The sequence below is a fragment of the Chrysemys picta genome, chromosome 4, assembly GCF_011386835.1.
Source record: "Chrysemys picta bellii isolate R12L10 chromosome 4, ASM1138683v2, whole genome shotgun sequence".
Classification (NCBI taxonomy): domain Eukaryota; kingdom Metazoa; phylum Chordata; order Testudines; family Emydidae; genus Chrysemys; species Chrysemys picta.
The window spans coordinates 93,438,384-93,459,869 of record NC_088794.1 but is presented as its reverse complement, the minus strand read 5'-3'; the positions used below and the strand labels follow the sequence as shown (position 1 = coordinate 93,459,869).

Here is a 21,486-nt window from a genome sequence, read left to right as displayed (position 1 = left end):
TAAAAAATGGAGATAGAAATATTCATCCCAAAACAGTTTTCCAGAATATGAAGATGTGTCCTATCTGATCCTCTGAGTTCTTATACAATTCATCTAAGTAGTGCCTATGATGACAGGGACTTTAGAAATGCCTATATAGATACAGTGTGTACACTTAAAAAGTTTTCTCACTTCTGAAACAGATTCCCATTTCCAATGATAATCCATTTTACATATAGGAAACAACTCTCAAGCCAGAAGAAACTCTGCAAATGTGACCTCTACTCTGTAGGACTGGGTAATGTTAGGGATATAGTGGAATGAGAAAGGAAATAAGCTGGTCTAATGAAGAACCTGAAATATGTCTCCAAGCCAGAATCTTAGGTGGTGTCCAGCCTAATCTTTTTGCCCAGTCTCCTCACTCATGCCCAATCACTGCTTAATCAAGCTACAAGTCCTCCTCTCCTCCATCACCTCTGTTCAGAGTACAGTGCTGCTGTTGATATTGAGCTCGGGATGTCTGGGATAAAGATGGGATCTCCTTGTCTTTATCCCAGATTAACTAACAGTGCAAACCTTCCATTGCGAAAGCTTTTTACCTTGTCACAACAAGAGAAATCCTGCTTTGGATTTTTGTCCCTACTACTGTGCAAACATGTCCCTGTCATAGCACAACAATCTTTTAAAAATCAGATGTTCATCAGCTCTCACACACATACATAAGAAGGTGAATACTTTTTGGGTTCACTTCATATTTTTGGCAAAAATGGAAGGGAATTTTTACAGACAGAAAAGCAGCTATTCCCAAAGAAAGCTGTCATCATTGTAACAACCACAACATTTTGGCCAGAGTCAGTGAAAAATACCAATGTTTTTTCCATGAGAAATTTTAGTTTAATTTTTTTAATAAAGAACTGAAACCAATTTGTTTTGTTTTGTTGAAAATACTAAACCTTATTTGTATATGTCTTTTTGTTTGTTTGTTTGTTTGATGGGTTTTTTCCCCCTCCTTTTTTCTTACTTTTTTACTTTTGTCCCCTCATCACTGGAAAAGAGGGGGAAAGGGAGAGAAAATGAGGGGGGGGAACCAAACTAAACTGAAAACCATTTTTTTTCAGGTTTTAGTTTTTCATGGTTAAACTGAAAATTTTCTACTGAAACATAATTTCACAGACTACTTACTAAGCACCTTAGTTATCAAATACAAAATATGACCAAATAAAGAAGCTAATTTCCATATAGGTAAATCCGTTTAGAAAGGCCAGGTTCTAGCACCAGAGTGGGTCTAAACCATTGCCAAATCAGAATTGTCTACGCACTCACTCACACCAGTTGTACCATTTAAAAGTGACTGAATGTGCAAGGCCCTGCAGAATCAAGTCTCTGATATGGTCGCACAAATGGCTTGAGTTAACATGACTGTGCAGTTAATCTGAATAAAAGCTTTTGCCAAACTGGTTTAACTTTATGCTACTGGGGAGGGGGCTCAGTAGAGATAGAGGTAGGAGGCAATTGTAAAAGTGGCAATGCACTGACTTTAGCAAGCCTCTTCTGGACAGTCTGGCCCTGCTTCAGCCTGGAAAAGTAATGGTAATAGAGCGACACATAGGTCATGATGGATCTCTCATCTGGACGAGGAATTGCCACATCCTCAGCATCCAGCAGCTTAGTGATTCCCAGGTGCTTCTGTGCCACGCTGAAGGCATTGTTCAGGTTCTTGATGGGCTGCTCATGCCTCAGTGAGCTGTAGTGGATGAGATCAGGCCTGGATGAGGAGAGGAACATACAAAGGACACAAGAGAGGAGGGTTAGGTTTAAAAACAACAAAATAGAAATGAGTTACTATCAAGAAGGGTTACACCTCCCACAGATAGCTACACAACATGCTGTATGTACATATATATATTGCAATGTAGTATCTGGTGCATATCACTGCTCTCTGTTATGGGTGGTACAGTAGCAGCTGTTAACATAGATTTTCCTTTGGCTTTAGAGGTCACGTGCTGTGCTTTTGGTGCAGCAGGATCTGTTTTTTATCCCAGCTGTCATCATGAAGTTCCATGTGGCCATGGTGCATGTCACAATGACCACTGTAAAGTCCTGTATAGTCATGGCTTTGTTTAAATACACACAGATTTATATACAAAGGATGCGACTGAGCAAATTTCTGACACTGAACAAGGAACTTTAGTAGAATGAGGAACACGGTACAATAATCCCCTAAAGCATTGAGTAGCTCTCTGCTTTCCTGTCGAGCTTTGGCGTAGACCCTTCACTAGCCCTCCCGTGCCTGACAGAAGAAGGAAAATTCCCACTCCAGAACTCAGCTCAGCTCACCACAAAACTCCCCATTCCTCCTGCCTCTTGTCGTCCCTGGCTGTTGAAACAAAGATTCACTAGGTAGGAAATTCTGAAGTGGGAATGTTGTCCCTGGCTGGGGAGTTATGGGGTTTTAAGTCTTCCTGTCAATAGATGGAGCAGCACTGGTAGCTGATGGGAGAAGAACTGTCCAAGGTGGCAGACCCATCTCTCCCTTCTTTCTTCTATCCCCTGCTGCTTCCTCCTCCCCTCAAAAGGGGCAGAGAGGGAAAAAGGGAGAGCCTGGTGCCTTCAGCTCCCAGCTACAGCTCTCATTGAACTGAAAGGTTTAAATGCTAAATGAAGACCATAGAAAACCCCATTTTCAATAACATTTCAGAAAGTGCAATTGAAACCAGCGAGGAAGGTGAAGATCAAAGAAAGCAAATTTAATGTATATTTATCTAGTATTTTTCTTCATGCAAATGTTTTGAACAGGAGGAGCCAAGTTTTGAGACATAGCTACTCATTCCTATCAATGGCCAGCCAGAATCATTGAGAAGCACAATTATTCTGCATGGCACAGCTAGCAAAATCACACTCTTGAAGACAGTCAGAGGAGACTTTGCTCCTGCAGGGGACACAAACTGGCTGAGATGATGATGTGCTTCTAAGCCTTAGGAATGACTAGCCACTTACAGCAGTGGAACAAAACATGCTCTTGATCTGTCATCAGTCCTTTTATATCACTGTTTGATAGTGACAGATTTAATGCTTTTCTAGCAGATTCTACTTGTTTTCTGAGCAAAATAAAGAAACAAGTTTAAATACAGAGTATATGCTAACAAATTCATTTTTGTTTCCAGGAAGAGAAAGAGTCAAACGCCATGAACCTGATTCTTCCATTCTTATTCAGGCAAAACACCCACTTAAAGAAATGGTAGTTCTGAGTGAGTAAGGGCACAGGGGAAGACAAAACCACTTTCTTGTCCATCAAGGAGAATTCAGACCCTGGAAGTGATAATACTAGAGCTAGACACAATGGCGTCAGCTCTTCTTGAAGCCTTCCCTCATCACCTATTTACCTGTGAACGTGGATGAGGGCGTTGAAAGCCAGGCCATCAGACCAGCTTTTGGAGAAGTCCTTCACATTCACATTGGAGTAACTAGCAGTCTTATGCTGACACCAGATCAGCAGGGCTTCATTGGCAGACAGTACATCAGCACGGACTCCAAACTCCGCCTGGGAAGAGAGCAAGGTAGGAAAATTCAGGATGGCAATAAATTCCTCCTCATAACAACAGCCCAGTTTCCTGCAACTGAGCTTCTTTTATAAAATTGATTTTGTCCCCCTCTAAAATCTACAAAAATTTATATCAGTCTTAAAATTGGTAGGCTAGGTCGAATGCTTTTACCAAGTTGGAAGTGAACAAGGGGTCCCTAAATTATGCACCCTAAAAATAGGTGTTCAGAAAGTCTTCTTTGTCCACTTTGTAATAAGCTAATGGAAAACAAGAGAGACATAAAGCTTAGTTTATTTGTCTCTTTAGCCGTGATCTGGTGCACTGCACCAAAATGTAGGTCTTTAAAGCTTAATATTAAAGGTTATTGGCTTTTGATTTGGTAACGTTTCTAAGGAATCTCAGCTCTGGTGAGTTTATCTTATGCATCAAGTGACTCCTGGAGACTTTAAAAGTCTCTAGCAACCAGGGGGAAAATGTTTCTCCCAAAATGTGCTTCATAAGGCTTGTAGAGAGGAGTGAGGTGTGTGTGGGATTCAATAAGTCTCAAGCTTCAGGACCATAGGGATGTGGGGTGAGCAAGTCTCTAGATGGGAGAATGGAAGGGGCAGAGGCTATGGGGGATATGAGAACTTGGAGGAGAAAGGTCTCCAGGTAGGGTTCTGAGAGCTGCCAGGAGCAGAGTGGTAAAGGTGGGAAGAAGGGATGAGTTCAGAAACAGCTCCGGTGTACTAACACTTCCGTGACTCCTCCACCCTACGGACCTCCAGTATTTCGTTAGAGAGGAGTTCCACTGCTAGAAAACAGTGAAGGAAAGTTGGGTAGGGAAAGCCCAAAAGGAATCCATGTTTTGTCCCAGCTTAGTCATTTGCCACCCGCAAGCTACTCCTAAGCATCCCCTAAATCAACAGGCTTCTGGTGGGGGAACAGGAGCTCTGGATGCATGAGGACATGGGCAGACTGCCAGGAGAGGAGGGGTTGAGGTGGGGGCAGCTTTGTTAAGGTGCAAGTTAAGGTTGCAGAGCATTTGTATGAAAAGAGCAACAGTTAATTTGGTGACAAATCCTCACATGGAATAAAGGAGACGCATTCTATGGAATTTTTAGTTAATTCTGCTTTCCCTGAAGCAAGACGACTGTCATCCACTGGTATGTTCTCCTGTCTCCACTCTGTCATTGAAGGTACTTTAAGAATCTTTTGGGTAATAAATGTATAAGAGAGAGTATGCTGGCTGAAACGAGTGAATCCATATCTTTAGCCAACTTGATAGTGCAATTTATCCAAGAAGGATGCAGTCCTGTAATCTAGTCCCAATATCTACTTCACCCTGGAAATGAGTATTTTTTTCCACTTGATGTTGGTCCAGTCTCTCTAAGGAAGTATAAGAGGGACTCAAGTTTTGTGTGTGAGCAGAAGAGAATATGGAATGCTAAGAAAGCTCTCAATCTCTCTAGAATTATGGCTGAAGGGGGTTTCCCCATAAACTCACTCTGAGTTGCAATTTTCCTTCACTTTTCCCTGGATATTACAATGAATAAATTGATGTGTATATGCACCATTGACCTCTATTGGGTGAATTCAGAACTGCTGAATAGTTCATAAGTAGTGATGGTCAAAGTTTGTAAAATAAAATGTTTTAAATTTAAAATGGCGTCTCGATTAATACCAAAAATTTCATGAAAATGTTTTTAGCCATTTGAAATGGTCCACATTTTAAATTAAACAATTTGAAACAAAAATGCTGCCCCAAATCAGTTCAAAACAAAAAAAAGTTTCAATTTGAATCAAAGGAAAACATTTCCAGTTTTCATTTGGTTTCCCTAGGAAAAAAAAGGAAGGGAAGAAGGGAGAGAAAAGGAGAAAAAGAAAAACAAGTTTTTGTTTTGATTCTATTCAATTCAAATTGAAATGATTTTTCTTTTTAAAATTCTGCAAAATGAAAATTCTGCAAAAAATTTAAAATTAAACAAACATTTTCTGTTTTGTTCTAATTTTTCTATGGTAAATAATTCCCCTTTTTTTTTTTTTTTTTTTTTGCCAGCCTTAGTCATAAGTTTCATGTTGCTATTAGTGAATGGAAATGCTGCTTTAGCTTAAGTATGAATCTGAGTCTCCCTGTTCATTCCCTTATTTTATCATCCCTGGGGAGAACAAGACTGTCTGCAGTGCTGTCAACCTGCTCATAACACTTGCAGCTCTGCATTAAGATAGTAATTATAAACAGATCTCAGGCTTCGGGGCTTCAGCCGCCTGCAGTGCTCAGGAAGGAATTTTTTTCTTCAGTGAACAACTGGTCAGCTCTATTCTGAGTTATTTTCACCTTCTGGAATAGGCTTCCAAGGGAGGTTGTGAAATTACCATCATTGGATGTTTTTAAGAACTGTTTGGACAAACATCTGTCAGTAGGTTTACTTGGTCCTGCCTCAGCACAGGGTCTTGAGGTCCTTTCCAGTCCTACCTTTTATGATTCTTTGATTCTTCTTCTGAAGAGATTGGCTTCGACTGGAAAAAAGACACTGGATAGTGTGGACCCATGCTCTAAGATGGTACAGAGAATCCTCTTCTGGTGTCCCTTGCTCACATGCTCAGGGTACAACTGATCACTAGAGTTGGGATCAGGAAGGAATTTTCTCCCAGGTCAGATTGACAAGGACTTTGGCTTTTTTTTTTCACATTCCTCTGTAGAAGGGGGTGTGGTTTATCTGCTGGGATCTTCTAAGAATCCCACCTAATTGATTCCCTGCCATTGCTGGGGCCTCAGGCATTGCTAGCACCTTGGGTGAAAATTAATGGCCTGTGTTATACAGGAGGTCAGACTAGATGAGCTAATGGTCCCTTACGGACTTAAAATCTACAAAACTGAGTAGTAGGGAGCCTGTGTTTTTGAATTTAGAGGCGTTGGGCAGATGATGCATGTCCTGAGGGGGTCTGTGTGCACTTAGCCAGTGATGTCAACAGTGAAGCTCCTTTATCTGCTGTCAGCCAGTCAGTAGAGGGCAGTGGTAAACACACATACTAGCTGAACATTATAGCCTTGTGGATATCATTCCTTGTACTGGCTGAGATAGTGTCACTCCTCCTCCAGCTGCCTCAGCCAAGCCCTGTGCTTTTAGTGGTGATGGACAGTGAGTTTGAATCTAACATCACATGAATGCAGTTGGCCAGTATGTCAGTGGACTTGGATACATTAAACTTTTCTGCACATCAGAAAAGAAATAGCAAAACTGGAAATAAGTACATTTTTCACAGTGAGGGTAATTAGTCATTGGATCAACTAAGCAAGGGATGTGGTACATTCTCCATCGCTTGCAGTTTTTAAATCTAGATAGGATTTTTTTTTAAAGAACATCCTAGTTCAGCCACATGTTATTGGCCTAGATACAAGAATCACTGGGTGAAATTTTATGGTTTGTGTGATCCAAGTGGTCAGAACAGATTATTTTAATAGTCCCTTCTGGCCTTAATCTCTATGAAATCTATGAAACACCTATAGACAATCAGGAGAAGAAAGACATTGTTTTACCGTATCAAGTGTGATGGAAGAAATCTGGAACCGGAGGATAATGATCCAGATTAATCCCAGGATTAGGGTTCGGTCCCCATCTACAATATTCTCAGGCCCAATCACCTTTACTTGCACCTGCTAATAGACAAGCAATTCCCTTCAGCATGAAACAATCTGTGTCCACTGCAACTTTAATTTTGAAGTTAGCTTGTAAATTGTTCAGACTACTGTCAGCTTCCACTTCTCACCTTGGATTTGAGGAACGTGATGGCTTTGCTATTGTTCTCCAGAAAATGTACCCTCATCTTGCCCCAGTTTGGTCTAGGCAGTGATTCTCCAGAGAGCAGCTCCAGGAGTTGCAGGAGGTAAATGCCATCCTTCAGCTCCGTGTAGATGTCTTGTATCACAATGTTCACCTGCAAAGACAAAACACACCACATAGATACTTAGTTTCTGTGACTCTTGCACTTGGCTGACATATTCTGATTTTTTTTAACACGGAGCGAAGAACATCTAGGTGCTGACGTCACAAGATCTGCTCTGTGAGATCTAGTTTCGCCTCTGTCAGTGTAGAGACCTGCTACAAGGTTAACAGGAATTACACACTGAATGAGGGCAGGCTGACAGGGCTGTACAGTAAGGTTTAGTCATTTCGGTGCTGTTCAACAACTTCAGTACTTTGTGTTCTGCTACTGGATTATCATCTCTTCTGTTCAGCCAAGAGCATGATGGGCAGCTCTCCTTTATTCAGCCAATGGCCAGCTCCACTTCCAGAGTTTCTCCCACATAGTGTCAAGCAAGACTTGTAGCCTCTTCCTGGGTTTCACCTGAAGGCCACTTGATTTGAATCTATCTGTGACTTAATCCCTTACAGTTCACTTTGTATCTAACCTTGCAAGTGAAGTCACAATGTCAAAGTGGTGACATCATAATCATTTTTGTGGCAACAGACTAATATTCTGACCACAGGATTGTCACTTTGCTGCTGGATCAAGAATGGGCTCGGTCATGACGGGAAATTGTTTATTAAAATACAAATAGCTAAAAGGGAGCAGTAAAAGGAACTTGGCTAATACCAGCCTCCAGTAGACAGCTCCTGAGTTATAAAAACTCAGCAGCTTTTACACTCTATCTCCTGGCTGAATTCTAATTCAGGGTTATAATGGAACACTAGTTCCAACCTTAACTAAAGCCTCACAGTCAGAACCTCCACATCCCAGACAAAGTCTCACCTTGTTACTTGCTCAGTCATGTGTGCGTTAAGATCCACCCACAACAAGCATATTACCCTGTTGCCAAGGAGGTGACCTAATGGTTCAGCAATATGGCATGATGTGTGTGTACTGTAACCTAATTATAGCATGCCTGAGGAATATCTTTTGGCCTCCATGTCATTAACCCTTACAGTGGGTCATTATTAGACCACACCACATCTCTCAGGGTAATTTACTATGATTCTGAACTACTAATTTCTCCAGACAAACAAGACCATACTTTTAAGATGAAGAAACAGCTTTTTGAATTAGGAGTAGAGTTACGTGTGAGGAAAATAGGACCAAATAACAAGTTTAAAGATCAAACCCTGCCCTGTCATCTGTGGGTTCCACAGGCCCTTTTGCAGCAAATCAACAAGAATGGAAAGTCCAGGAGCAGCTCCGAGCAATTTTAAGTAGGCATGTTATGTAGGACAAGTAGTTGACAACATTCTCTTGACTGCTTACCTCCAGGCCCACAGATAGCACCCTATTTCATTCTCCTAGTTATTTCTTTTTCCATCTTCTGTGTCTACCTGTTTAAACGTTGTAGCTCTAAAGTATTGACAGTGGTGTCTGACTGTTTAAAAAAGGTAAAAACCTCTCGGTTGTGTTTTGTGCCAGTTTTATTCATGAAGACAAAATCTTTTTAAAATTATAGTTTGTAATGAACCTTTCTGTATAGATCCGTGCTTTGTACCATCATGCAGTAATTATATATATATATTTTATTACTGCATGATGGTACAAAGCATATAGTTCCATACAAATTGGAATAAAGCTACCAAACCCATGCTTTTAAATAAACTGACAGTGGGACCACATTACAATTTGAGAAGGAGAACAAAGAGAAGTGGGCTCAGTTTGCAGAGCAGTGTTTTTTGTCCTACCATTTCCTACCCCCACTACGGTCAGCAGGGAATCCAGGCATCTTACAGTGTCTGAAATGTAGCTTGCGATCTAAGCTCAACTCCTTTATCTCATGGGGCCAGAAACTGTCCATCTCGCAGACAATAGTGCTCACATTAGTCTAACTCACAGTGGAACCTAAACTGCTCCAATGGTAGCAAGACCAGACCATAGTTTGGAACAACCCCCATTCCACTGTGGGTTACAATATGCACAGTTAAATGGGAGTGTCATAAACAGATAGTTAAGGGTTAATGCCTCTTTTACCTGTAAAGGGTTAAGAAGTTCACCTAGCCTAGCTGACACCTGACCAGAGGAACCAATGGGGGAACAAGATGTTTCAAAAGGAAGGAGGGAAGTTCCTTTTGTCTTAGGTCAGTTTTCAGTTTGGCTGGAGTGGAAAAGATCAAGAAATCAGCGTCTTGTCAGAGTAGTGAGTATTAAGGAAGGAAATAAATAGGTTTATGTTTATTTTCTTTTGTAACTTGTCTCGGCATTAAGGGGATAATCAAATTGGGTATTCTTTTGTGTACTAAGGTTTTTGTCCAGGGGAACATCCTGTGTGTTTTGAATCTGTTGTCTGTGAGATCAGCTTGTATGCTATCTCCCAGAGGTTTTCTTTTACCTTTCTTTTCTTTATTTAAAAGCCTTCTTTTTAAGAACCTGATTGATTTTTCCTTGTTTTAAGATCCAAGGGGGTTGGATCTGGACTCACCAGGAATTGGTGGGGGAAAGGAGGGGGGATGGTTAATTTCTCCTTGTTTTAAGATCCAAGGGTTTGGATCAGTGTTCACCAGGGAATTGGTGGAGAAGTCTCTCAAGGCTACCCAAGGAAGGGTTATAGTACTTGGGATGGAAAGATTTTGGGGGAGAAGACAGAGTCTCCCAAATGACTCAAATATTTGGGTGGTGGCAACAAAACCAGATCTAAGCTGGTAGTTAAGCTTAGAGGTTCTCATGCAGGTCCCCACATCTGTACCCTAGAGTTCAGAGTGGGGGTGAAACCTATGACAGGGAAGCAGCAAGCACTGGCGCTAGTTACAGGTAAGGTCCCAGTCTGGTCAACTGGAACAATTTCCCCCAAAGATTTGGAAGCCTTGCAGAGAGCCACAATTTAGTGAATGTCCCAGATGCATCATTAACTGCTCAAATGATCAACTCCTATCTTTTTTTCACTTTAAATGTGTTCATATTAAGACTACATAGTCATAGTCACTGAGACTGCATGAGCCATTGTAGCCCCAGATCAATGGGATTAGATTGTACAGATTCTACAAATGAAGGTTTTTTTCATGGGGGATGCAATTCCTCTCTGGGGATAACTAGTCAACTCAGGACCTCACACAGAAAAGATAATCGAAATAGGAAAATTCACACAAAGGTCAAGAGATTAAAGAAAAACAACTCAGGCCACAAGACAGAACTCTGATTTCAGGGGAGATCAGGAACCTGGACCTTAAAGAAAATCAGAAGGATTGTTTTGTAGGTATGGTGAAAAATACATGATTGGGTCACCTGCCTTAGCAGGAGTCTCTGCTGCTTATATTATACATCCAATGACAGTAAATGGGGAAAGGCTGAGCAGAAGATGAAACTGAGAATGAAAAAATAACCAAAGGAGGAGGAACTACCTACATTGTTCTTGTAGAAGACATTGTTTATCCAGTTGGTGAAGGTTTTCTTCTGCATGGACATACGCTGCTCTTGCAGCTTCTTGATGTGACCTTGTTCATATTCACTATCCATGGTAGCCTAAGAAGACAAACATCAACTTGAGTAATTCACTCCCTCTTCCTCCTACCTTGTTCTCAGCTCTCCCTTCACGCTTAAGCTCTCCTTTCTTGAACACAGCCCCTCCTTCACTACATAAACTACATAAGCACATACACAACCCAGAGAATTTATACCAAGCTGCCCAATCATCTATCACATCACCCTTTTTCGTTCTCTCTCTAAGTCACTTGACCCCATCGGGGGTATCACGGTCTGCAAGTCAGCAGCACCTTCCTAGAGCGTCCTGAAAACAGATGGCTGAGAACTGAGCCTCAGTCTCTCCAGGCAGTAGTGGGATCTGCCAACCCAGTCTTGGATGTGTTGCTTGAGAACCTGTTCCAGTGTCATTGTTCAGTTCTCAGTCACCTGCTTTCAGGACATTCTGGGGTATTGCTGCTGCCTTTCAGAACACAGTATATTTGATGGGGCAGGGATCTGTCTGGAGAGGGAAGGAAAAATATGCGGGTCCCTCCTTTTGATGAGTCCTTCATTGTCAGCACATTTCCAGTGGAGTCCCCCGGCCAAAGGTACTATTTTGTAACAGAACTATGCCACCTATATGAGGACGAGAGATGTTTTACAAAAAAACAAATAATATAAAAGCTGCAAGTTTGAGAACCTTTAGTGACCAGAAATTCACTTGCTTAGATTTCTAATTGTATTATCTTTTGAATTAGTATATGAAGAAATTAAGATTAATTACCCTGAAGAACAGCCTAGCTGAATCTTGGTATCATGCAGTCAGAAGAGGAAATTACAAACAGACAGCTGGCATTGGATCACTGAAAAGAGAGAAGGGACTGGAACATACCAGACTGACAAACCACAGGGGAAATGGATACACGTGTTGTGCTTTAGAACTTGTATGTTTCCTTCTGTCTGGGCCTGGCTCTGAGCTGCAGTTACCTACAAAGGGTGGAACACTGGCAGCATTGTAAACCCACAAGTCAGTTGGCAAGTGTTGGAAAATGGCACCTGGGAGGGTTAGAACAATGCTGGGGTGCAAGCAGCAGTAGCCCATGGAAAGTTGCCTACATGTTATCCTTCCTTGGATCTAACACATGAGAATAAGACTAGAAGCAGCTTTAGGACACATGCTATCCCTGGGATGGGGGAGGAAGGGGTTAAAAGCACAGATTTGCTCCTGCCACCCTATCAAAATAAAAAAAATGGAGAATAAATCCATGACATTTTCATGAAAGTTACACAGAGCTGCTTGGAATTTTGCAAATTTTAAAATTAAAAAGAAATTCACAACTTTCCCCCTTCTTTTGACCAGCTCTAGCACCTAACATCTTGTCTGCCTGGATGATGGATAACCAAAGCAGTGTCTTTCAATGAATGCTCCTGTCCTAGGGGCTGATATTAACTGAACATTCCCAGAGAGGCTAACATTTCTCACCCTCCACTCTCCTCTCCTGGACAGTCTTTAATCCCAACACCTGATGACTATCATCAAGCCTACCATTGTCTCAGCTGTCCCAGACATAACTTTGCTGACTTAGAATGCAGGGTGGGTAGGGTGACCATATTTCCCAAAGGGAAAATGGGACATTGTGTGGGGCTGGCCCGAGCCACTCACCCAAGCCCCCCTCCCTGCATGGGGCTGGCCCGAGCCCTGCCCCTCCTCCCCACACAGGACTGGTGTTGCTGCTCACCCAAGCACTGCCTGCTCCCCACACAAGCCCCGCCTCACCCCCGTGTGTTCCTCCGCACCCCCACTTTTTTGACAAAAGGTGGGCATTTGTCCTGTTTTCTCTTGCCAACTGATCAGGTTGGCAAAAGCAAACAGGACAAATGTCCACATTTGCCAAAAAAGTCGGGACAGAGGGGACAAGGCTTAAAAAAGGGACTGTACTGGCCATAACAGGATGTATGGTCACTCTAAGGGTGGGAGAATGGAGAAACAGATGCACGCAGGAATTTGTAAAGAACAGTAGCCCCATTTCAAGGCCCAGAAAGGGTTGAGAACCCCTCTCCTACTGCAAGATCAAGTTCAGTAAAATGTCAGGTGTCTCCTGAACACATCTTTATTCCTGGCCTTCCCCTGTAACTTATTCTATATGGTTAATACCTTCTGTATGAAATAATTCCACCTAAATTTCCTATTATATGTTTCATACAGTATATTTCTCCCCACCTCCTTCAACTTTTGAAACCTCTACCAGTTAAAAGTGATCTCAATGAATTATATTAAAACTCTTTCATCGTTTTCAAACCTTTTTTGAGATCACCTTTGAAGGCTCTTCTTTTCTAAGGGACAGACTGAGATATTCTCACTCGTATCACATAGTGCCTTAAAGAGAGTTCACATTGGATGAAAAAGATGTTTTTGCTAATATTGCTGCCACACTCTCCATCCCACTGACCAGTGAACAAGTGTTCACACTTGTTAAGGCAGACAGAACCATGAAAGGAGTTGGTTTTCTGGTGAAGTTGCACACATTGATCAGGTTTGTATTGTAACACACCCTTTCCCCCCCCCCACACACAAGTAAACCTTCTCATTAAGAGATATTTTAGGCTGAGAACTATCTGCATCAGCATAGAAGAATGGGGCCACTAACAATAGAACTTGACTTCAGTCACACATCTTCATTTATGCCACACAGAGAAAGAAAACCAAGGAACATTAACAATCAGGACTTACCCAGGTTTGTAAAGATTCCCCTTTCAAGTTCAGAAGTCCGTCATTCTGGAGATCGACTTTCAACTCCAACTGTGCTGTTCCCGTATTCTGTTCCTCCTGGGCACTCAGAGTGACCTTTGGATGCCATAATAAAGGGAAGGTATTTTATAATCCACATGCAAACCCTTCTTCTGACTGTGGAGGAAACAACCCATTAGTGCAGAGGGGGTGGGGGGCAAAGGTTATCACAAATTGCGTTGGTGTGATTGTTATGCTTACAGAAAGGTAAGAGGCAGCTCCAACGCTGACATACTATACTAAGATGTGCCTTGGGATGCAATGCCAACAACATAGGTGTTCTGACATACTATACTAAGATGTGCCTTGGGATGCAATGCCAACAACATAGGTGTTCTGATAAATAAATCACTGCCCTCCATACTTCGGTAGCTCTGATGAACATGGGCTCTACAGGAACCTGTTATCTCTGAGATCTCAGCTGGAATTTGAAATTGAAAGTTCAGTAAGGAGTGCAGAGGTTCTAATTGTTCAAGAGTCATTTAAATGGGTGGAATCAAATGTGAAGGCAGAGTCATGCATGCTGGAATTAGCAAGGCACTGCTGTGGGGAAGCCCACACTGCTGGAAGGCCAGCTGCTGGTGGCAAAGCTCTGCTGTAAAGAAGCTCTCATTGCTAGACTTCCAGTTGACAGAGCCAGGTGATCTAATGTCAGTAAGTTTACAGCCCTGGAGTGCCTCGCAAGTGACAGGGCTGCAGTGTCACAAAGCACACTGGTCCTAGATATTAACTGGGCTGGATTCGGGCTCACACAGCTGGAAAGTGAGCAGGCATTTGAAGTTAGTACTTATAGGCAAGGACTGGGCTGCTAAAGGACAGGAATGGAATACTGATCCTTCCCTGCTAGGCTTGAGATGTCTTCTCATGCTGAGGAAAACACTAGACATGTCGTTTCTATTAGCATAAGACCATAAGAATGGCCATACTAGGTCAGACCAACATAAGAATAGCCATATTGGGTGATCTAGCCTGGTATCTTGTCTCTGACTATGGTCTTGCCAGAAGCTTCAGAGGGTATGAACAGAACAGGTGACTTTCTCATGATCCATCCCCAGTCATCCAGTCCCAGCTTCAGGCAATTGGAAGTTGAGGGACACCCAGCTTGTGGGGTTGCATCTCTGACCAACTTGGCTAATAGCCACTGATGGACCTATCCTCCACGAACTTACCTAATTCTTGTTTGAACCCTGCTATACTTTTGGCCTTCACAACATCCCATGGCAATGAGTTCCAACCATTGACTTTGTGTTGTGTGAAGTACTTCCTTTTGTTTGTTTTACCTGCTGCCTCTTCGTTTCATTGGGTGACCCCTAGTTCTTGTGTTATGTGAAGGGGTAAATAATACTTCCTTATTCATTTTCTCCATACCATTCATGATTTTATGGGCCTCTATCATGTCACCCCTTCATTGTCTCTTTTCCAAGCTGAACAGGCCCAGTCTTTTAAAGCTCTCTTCATATGGAAGCTGTTCCAAACCACTAATCATTTTGGTTGGCCTTCTCTGCACCTTTTCCAATTCGAATAGAACTTTACTGAGATAAGGCAACCAGAACTGAATTCAGTATTCAAGGTGTGGGCGTACCATGGATTTACAGAGTGGCATTATGATATTTTCTGTTTTATTAGCCTAGCCCTTTCCTAATAGTTCCTAACATTGTTACCTTTTTTGACTGCTGCTGCACACTGAATGGATGTTTTCAGAGTACTATCCATAGTGACTCCAACATCACTTCCTTGAGTGCGAACAGCTAATTTAAACCCCATCACTTTGTATGTATAGTTTGGGATTATTTTTTCCAATGTGCATTACAGGGGTGCTGGAACACTTTGTATAGTGGGGGTGATGAGAGCCATTGAATCAAACTGTAAACCCTGGATATGATGGAAACCACTTCAAACCAGGGGATGTGGTAGCACCCCTCCCCCCACTCCCCGCACTTCTAGTTCCAGCGCCTATGGTACATTATTTTGCACTTATCAACAATGAATTTCATCTACCCTTTTGTTGCCCAATTTAGTAAGATCCCTTTGTAAATCTTCACAGTCAGCTTCAGACTTAACTATCTTGAGTAATAGCAAGTTGAAGACAGACAAAGGGTGAACTGGACTTTCATGTCCATGCCTTTCTCTATGGGGACTTGATTTGACACTTTAGTTTAATTCAGTGGATTTTTTTTAGTTCTGTGCCACAGGTTCAGGAAACCTCCACAGTACGACACACATGAACTTCTTAGAAAGGCAGGGATTTTCTATGACATGTACAATCACTTCCATAAAACGTGAGTTAATCATTAGCTAATGATTAAATATGTGGAACAAAGTTTCTTCTTTTATAGCTGAGTGGTAACACTATAGGCAGTAGGGACCCTGGAATGAATTCTCTATAGATCTTGAATGTCTCAATTTATGCTTTTTTAAATCCTCAGATATGACAACGAGCAACAATGTTTATAACAATACATACAATAGTAATAAATAAAGCCATTTTAAACACATATTTATAAGTCAGCACAGTAAGAGGAACTGGACAAACACACACTCATCAGTCAGCCCCTGAACAACATCTGGAGAGAGGGAGGCCTCGGGTGATTCACAGAGGAGCACATTTGAACTAATGAAGTGAATCTTACAGTAAGTGTGGGATATGGCACTTATTGTTAAAGGAAACGACACTTTGTTCATTTCATGTACAGGTCACCCTTTAAAAAAGAATCTCCTCTCTGAGCGACTGTTGGCCCCATCCTTCTCCCATCGCGGAGAAATCATGGTTTTCCGCTGACCTCAGTAAGTTGGGGGGAATCAGTCCTTATGGGCCAAATTCTACTATGCTACTCTGCTGTAAGTCTGGAGTATTCCCAGGGAAGGCAGGTGCGCATCTAGTATCGAGGATTCCTGGTGGCAGCAAATGGTGTTGCATTTTACAGGACAGCAGCCACACAACTAAAGTCACAGCATAGCTGATAACTAGGGCATTTATTATTGGTGGGATATAACTCCATCAACTCCTCATGACCATCTCCTCTGGACACAGTCAACTTTAATAGCATATACCTGAGACTATTACCCACTATTATTGCAATTATTATTTATTATTACTAAAACTGAAAGAGAGGGAAAAGCAGTCTCATTTTTTCCAATGTATTTACTAAAGTTGAGTGGCCATCAGGATTTCCATGCTATAGGAGATTCTGATATTTGCTTTCTTCCTGAATTGAGACAGAAAAATAAATTAAAAATTTTCATTAAGCAGAATTCCAAAAATATCAATTCAGAAATTGCCAAGTTTTATTTTTTTGACATCTTCAATCAAAATACAAAACATTTGTATTTCCACATCAAAGCATTTTTGTTTGTTGAAAACATGTAGTTTCAAGTTAGTTTGATATTAAACTGCATCTGCCTATGGTGCCACAGGGCCTCATAGGAGTTATAATCTGGTTCCTCTTTTCTCCATTCTCCCGCGTGGCCCAGACTCCCTGGCCAGATGAAATCTTCCATAATGAACCTCCATGGACTGTAAAATGCCCACATTCTGGATCTGTGTGGCAGGGCATGGGTCTTGCTGCTGCCTCAGTTTATCCTCCAGCTCACCACAAACACACCTCTCCGCCTGCAGTTTCCACCCCACTGTCAAGATGATGCTTTGTGTACAGGCATAGACGACAATCCAATTGTACAGGTACTGAACTAGGGGCTTCCAAAGAGGAAATATTTGACAGCAAAAGAAACAAAGCAACAACATTGAAAGCATAAAGGATGAAGGAGAGAAGAGCTTTAATGACACCGATCCAGGCCTCTGCACTGGCATTGCGGTAACTGGATGAAACCTGTTGTGTCTCCATAGAGATGGGATTAAGAGGACTGCAGAAATAATAAACATGAAGGAGGACGGGGTGAATCCAATGCCAAAACCACGAATCCAGTTCTCTCTATCAGTTTTCCATATAACTAATTCAGAGATATTTTCTAGGGAAAAAAAAGATTTGAGTTGTTATAGGATAATCTGAAACTACTGCTGGTGAATGGGAGACTGCTGACCACAGGCAGAGACGTGGAGCCCAGGAACGGCCAGGGCACCAGCCCAGAGAGTCTCAGTTTCAGTCAGAGGAAAATAGGGCAATTGAAGCTAGCAGTTTTTACGCAGTAGAACACAGAGAACAGATGGCAAACCAGGCACTAGAATAATTTAAAAACTTTTTTTTTTTTTTGCTTGATCCTGGCTAATATTAATGACCCAGTCCATGAAATTCATGACCACAATAAATCCATCTCCAGTTGTTCCCACAGAGGCTTCATGCTCTTGCAAGCTATTTCTACAATTGGCACTTAGAAAAGATCGAGAAAAAAAAAAAGAAAACGCTGGGATAGCGAACATCAATGTGCTTCTTTGGAGATATGGATAACACTACTAAATTAATCGCAGAAATTGACAAAACTATTCTCTTTGCAACTGTTTCTCTGTTCCAAATAAACTTTTTACAAAGCCTCTTCTACCAAACGGCACTTGGCATAATGGAATTGTAGCAAAGTCTCAGTTGGTCCGCCGAGCCACTGGGGAGCGGTGGGGAGCTACTGCCTCGCTGAAAGGCCTTGGTCACACCTCTCCATCGATGGGGAATTAGTGGAGGGAGGTGTGCCATCACAGCTGACATGATACAGGAGCACCAGCTAGAGTCCATGACACACCCCTCAGGCAGGGGAGCGCCGGCAAGGGTCAGTGGTGCGCCCCTCAGGCAGGGGAGCGCCGGCAAGGGTCAGTGGTGCGCCCCTCAGGCAGGGGAGCGCCGACAAGGATCAGTGGTGCGCCCCTCAGGCAGGGGAGCGCCGGCAAGGGTCAGTGGTGCGCCCCTCAGGCAGGGGAGCGCCGGCAAGGGTCAGTGGTGCGCCCCTCAGGCAGGGGAGCGCTGACAAGCTGTTTATTGGGGTAGGGGTAGGGGAACACAGGCCCACCCAACTCCACTGCGCTCCAGCCCAGGGTCCTGCCACTGGGTCAGTGGGGATCCGTCTGCAACACATTGACCAAACACTACCTCACCCCACTGGCCAGTTCTGCCCCTGGGCTACTTCCTACCCGGTCTCTTGAGTGGGTCCCTCTGGTTCCTCCAACTCATTGGGCTATTCAGCCACCAGTAGCCCCGGCAGCTCCAGCTCACCCTCAGCGTCAGGCTCTCTCGGGCTCGGGTCACTGCCCAGCTCCTCCAGTTCCTCGGGTACGCTGCCGCTGGCAGTCTTGGTAGCCCAAGTCCTTCCTCTGGGGCAGGTTTCCCTGGTCCAGGGCGTCGCCTGGTTCGGCACTAGGGTCTACAGGGAACAGCCAGCAGTCTGTGTCTGTCTCCTTCCTCGGTGCTGCCCTGACTGGGCGAAGGGCCCCGCCTTTTGTACTTCCAGTTCCTCCTTCCCCTTCCAGGGGGTAGAGTAAGCTTGGCCTGGCTCCGCCCACTCAGGTTGAGAGAATGGCTCTTTACCCTCTGGTTTGGACGGAGGCGACCCTGGCTCCCTACAGAAATATCCTCACCAATGCCTGCTACACTTTGTGGTTGCTCAGAATCAATATACCAGAATGTACAAAAGGACAGGTACATACCACTATTGCACAAAGCCATCTCCAAGGGCTCATGACCTTCAACATATATGAAAAGAGAATAAAAGCTATACAATTCAACATGTGAAGGAAGAAGAACAAGAGCAGAGCTTTAAATGGCACCTACATGGGCCTCTCTATTTGCGCTGCTGAAACTGGATGAACACCACTGCATCTGCTTGATATGTCTCCATAGAGATGTGACTAACTGGACTGCAGAAATGATAAACATGATGGTGGGCAGGGAAAATCCAATGCTGAAGCTAAAAAAATAAGTTAAACGCATTCATCTTTCATGGAACGATTTCAGTGCAATTTCCAGAAAGATTGGAAATTGAATTGTTACAGGATGTTCTGCGACTACCTCATGCGAATGGGATACAAGTGATCAGAAAGGGAAGCACTGAGCCCAGGGGCAACCACAGCACCAGCCCAAGGAGTCTCAGTTTCAGCTGGGGAAGAAAGGTGGGCTAGTTCAAGTTGACAATTTTCACACTGTAGAAAACCATCAGGTGACAAACTAGGCACTGGTATAATTTAGTAAGACAAAGGACAGCAACAGTGTCTTTCCCTTGATTCTGTCTATAAAGGAAAGGATAGCACAAAATGCAGACAGCATGCACAAGTAGTGTCCATTGGAAAGAAAGATCTGGATAAGCCCAAAATGATCAGGATAGCATCACATGTGGTGAGTTTTCTGCTTTTAATCCACTCAATGAAATTCATAACCACAATAAATCCATTTCCAATAGTCTCCATGGAACATACAGTTCCTACCATGATCAAAGACCTGAAGAATGTTTGCTATTAAATTATCAGGGTCTTCGCCATCCTTGCAGATTTCTTGAAGCTCTTATCCAGAATATCAAATTCTCTTATGGCACAAGTATATCAATCAATAACTGGCTCAGAAATGCACAATTCTACCTTCCTGCTGCAAAAGCAGCAACACTGCTAGAAATGTATTTGTGATTTTTCTATGCATTGATCAGGGACGTGTGCGCTCATATTCCTAGGGAGACATATCAAAGAGGGATTCTACTACTACTCTCTCCATTTTACAGACATATATTTGCATTTGTTCATTCAACGTTCTTGGACTACACACCTGGAAGAAGCAACAGAGGGTCCTGTGGCACCTTTAAGACTAACAGAAGTCTTGGGAGCATAAGCTTTCATGAGTAAGAACCTCACTTCTTCAGATGCATGTAATGGCCACACAATAGCAGATGTAAAGGTAGTCATCTTACAGCAAAAAAACTTCAGGACCAGACTCCAAAGAGAAACTGCTGAGCTCCAGTTCATTTGCAAATTTGACACCATCAGATCAGGATTAAAAAAAGACTGTGAATGGCTATCCAACTACAGAAGCAGTTTCTCCTCCCTTGGTGTTCACAACTCAACTGCTAGCAGAGCACCTCACTCTCCCTGATTGAACTAACCTCGTTATCTCCATACTGATTTATACCCTCCTCTGGAAATTTCCATTACTTGCATCTGAAGAAGTGAGGTTCTTACCCACGAAAGCTTATGTTCCCAAGACTTCTGTTAGTCTTAAAGGTGCCACAGGACCCTCTGTTGCTTTTTACAGATTCAGACTAACACGGCTACCCCTCTGATACTTGACACCTGGAAGGAATTTGTTTTAAGAATTTACTGTTTTAGACATTCTCAACTTTTATCAACATGTTTTAACTATAACATTTAATTGCATAACAGAGTAGATTCCCCTGAGCGTCATACTCAGCTGGTTCTGATATTATGCTCTGTTGCGTTCTTCTCTTTGGACATTCCCCTTGACTCCCATCTGTAACATTTTCCTAACAGCCTGTTTGTATACACAGAAATATATCACTACATCAGTTTATGCTCAGTTCACATCTGGAAGGTTATTTTCAACCACAAGAGCTAGAAAGGGATTTTTTTAAAATGAAAACAGGTCCTGGAGCACAGTTCTGGAGTAGGCACTGGATTCTGCAGGAAATTCTAGGGCCACAGAATAAGCAGAGCCCCATACTGGTTATTTCACAGCACCTGTAAGGCAAGCATCATGACCTATTTACAGAGAAGTAAACTGAGGCACAGAGATTAAGTGGCTTGCCCATGGTAACATGGCTAGGTAATGGTAGCGCTGGGACTCCTGAGTAATAGACTAGAGTACTCTGTAGCACAGAAGGAAGTAGTAATTCAGGGGTATATGATCTAAATGACTAGACCAAACTTCTTCCTCTAATTGTTTT

General features: G+C 42.7%; 1 protein-coding gene across 2 annotated transcripts; it reads right to left on the bottom strand.

Moving 5' to 3' along the window:
* Positions 1–1,434: 1,434 nt before the first annotated feature.
* Positions 1,435–21,376, bottom strand: LOC135983130 (spectrin beta chain, non-erythrocytic 5-like). 2 transcript variants are annotated; one of them, XM_065593064.1, is made up of 7 exons: positions 13,609–21,376; positions 11,662–11,740; positions 10,821–10,937; positions 7,272–7,439; positions 7,042–7,161; positions 3,363–3,520; positions 1,435–1,744 (listed from the first exon to the last, which is right to left on the bottom strand). In XM_065593064.1, exons 3-7 carry the CDS (start codon positions 10,929–10,931, stop codon positions 1,450–1,452), a joined length of 852 nt encoding a protein of 283 aa, XP_065449136.1. In that variant the 5' UTR covers positions 10,932–10,937; positions 11,662–11,740; positions 13,609–21,376; the 3' UTR covers positions 1,435–1,449. The 2 variants fall into 2 exon arrangements, with proteins under 2 accessions (XP_065449136.1, XP_065449137.1); XM_065593065.1 differs by having other exon boundaries at positions 10,821–21,376.
* Between the last annotated feature and the right edge of the window lie 110 nt (positions 21,377–21,486).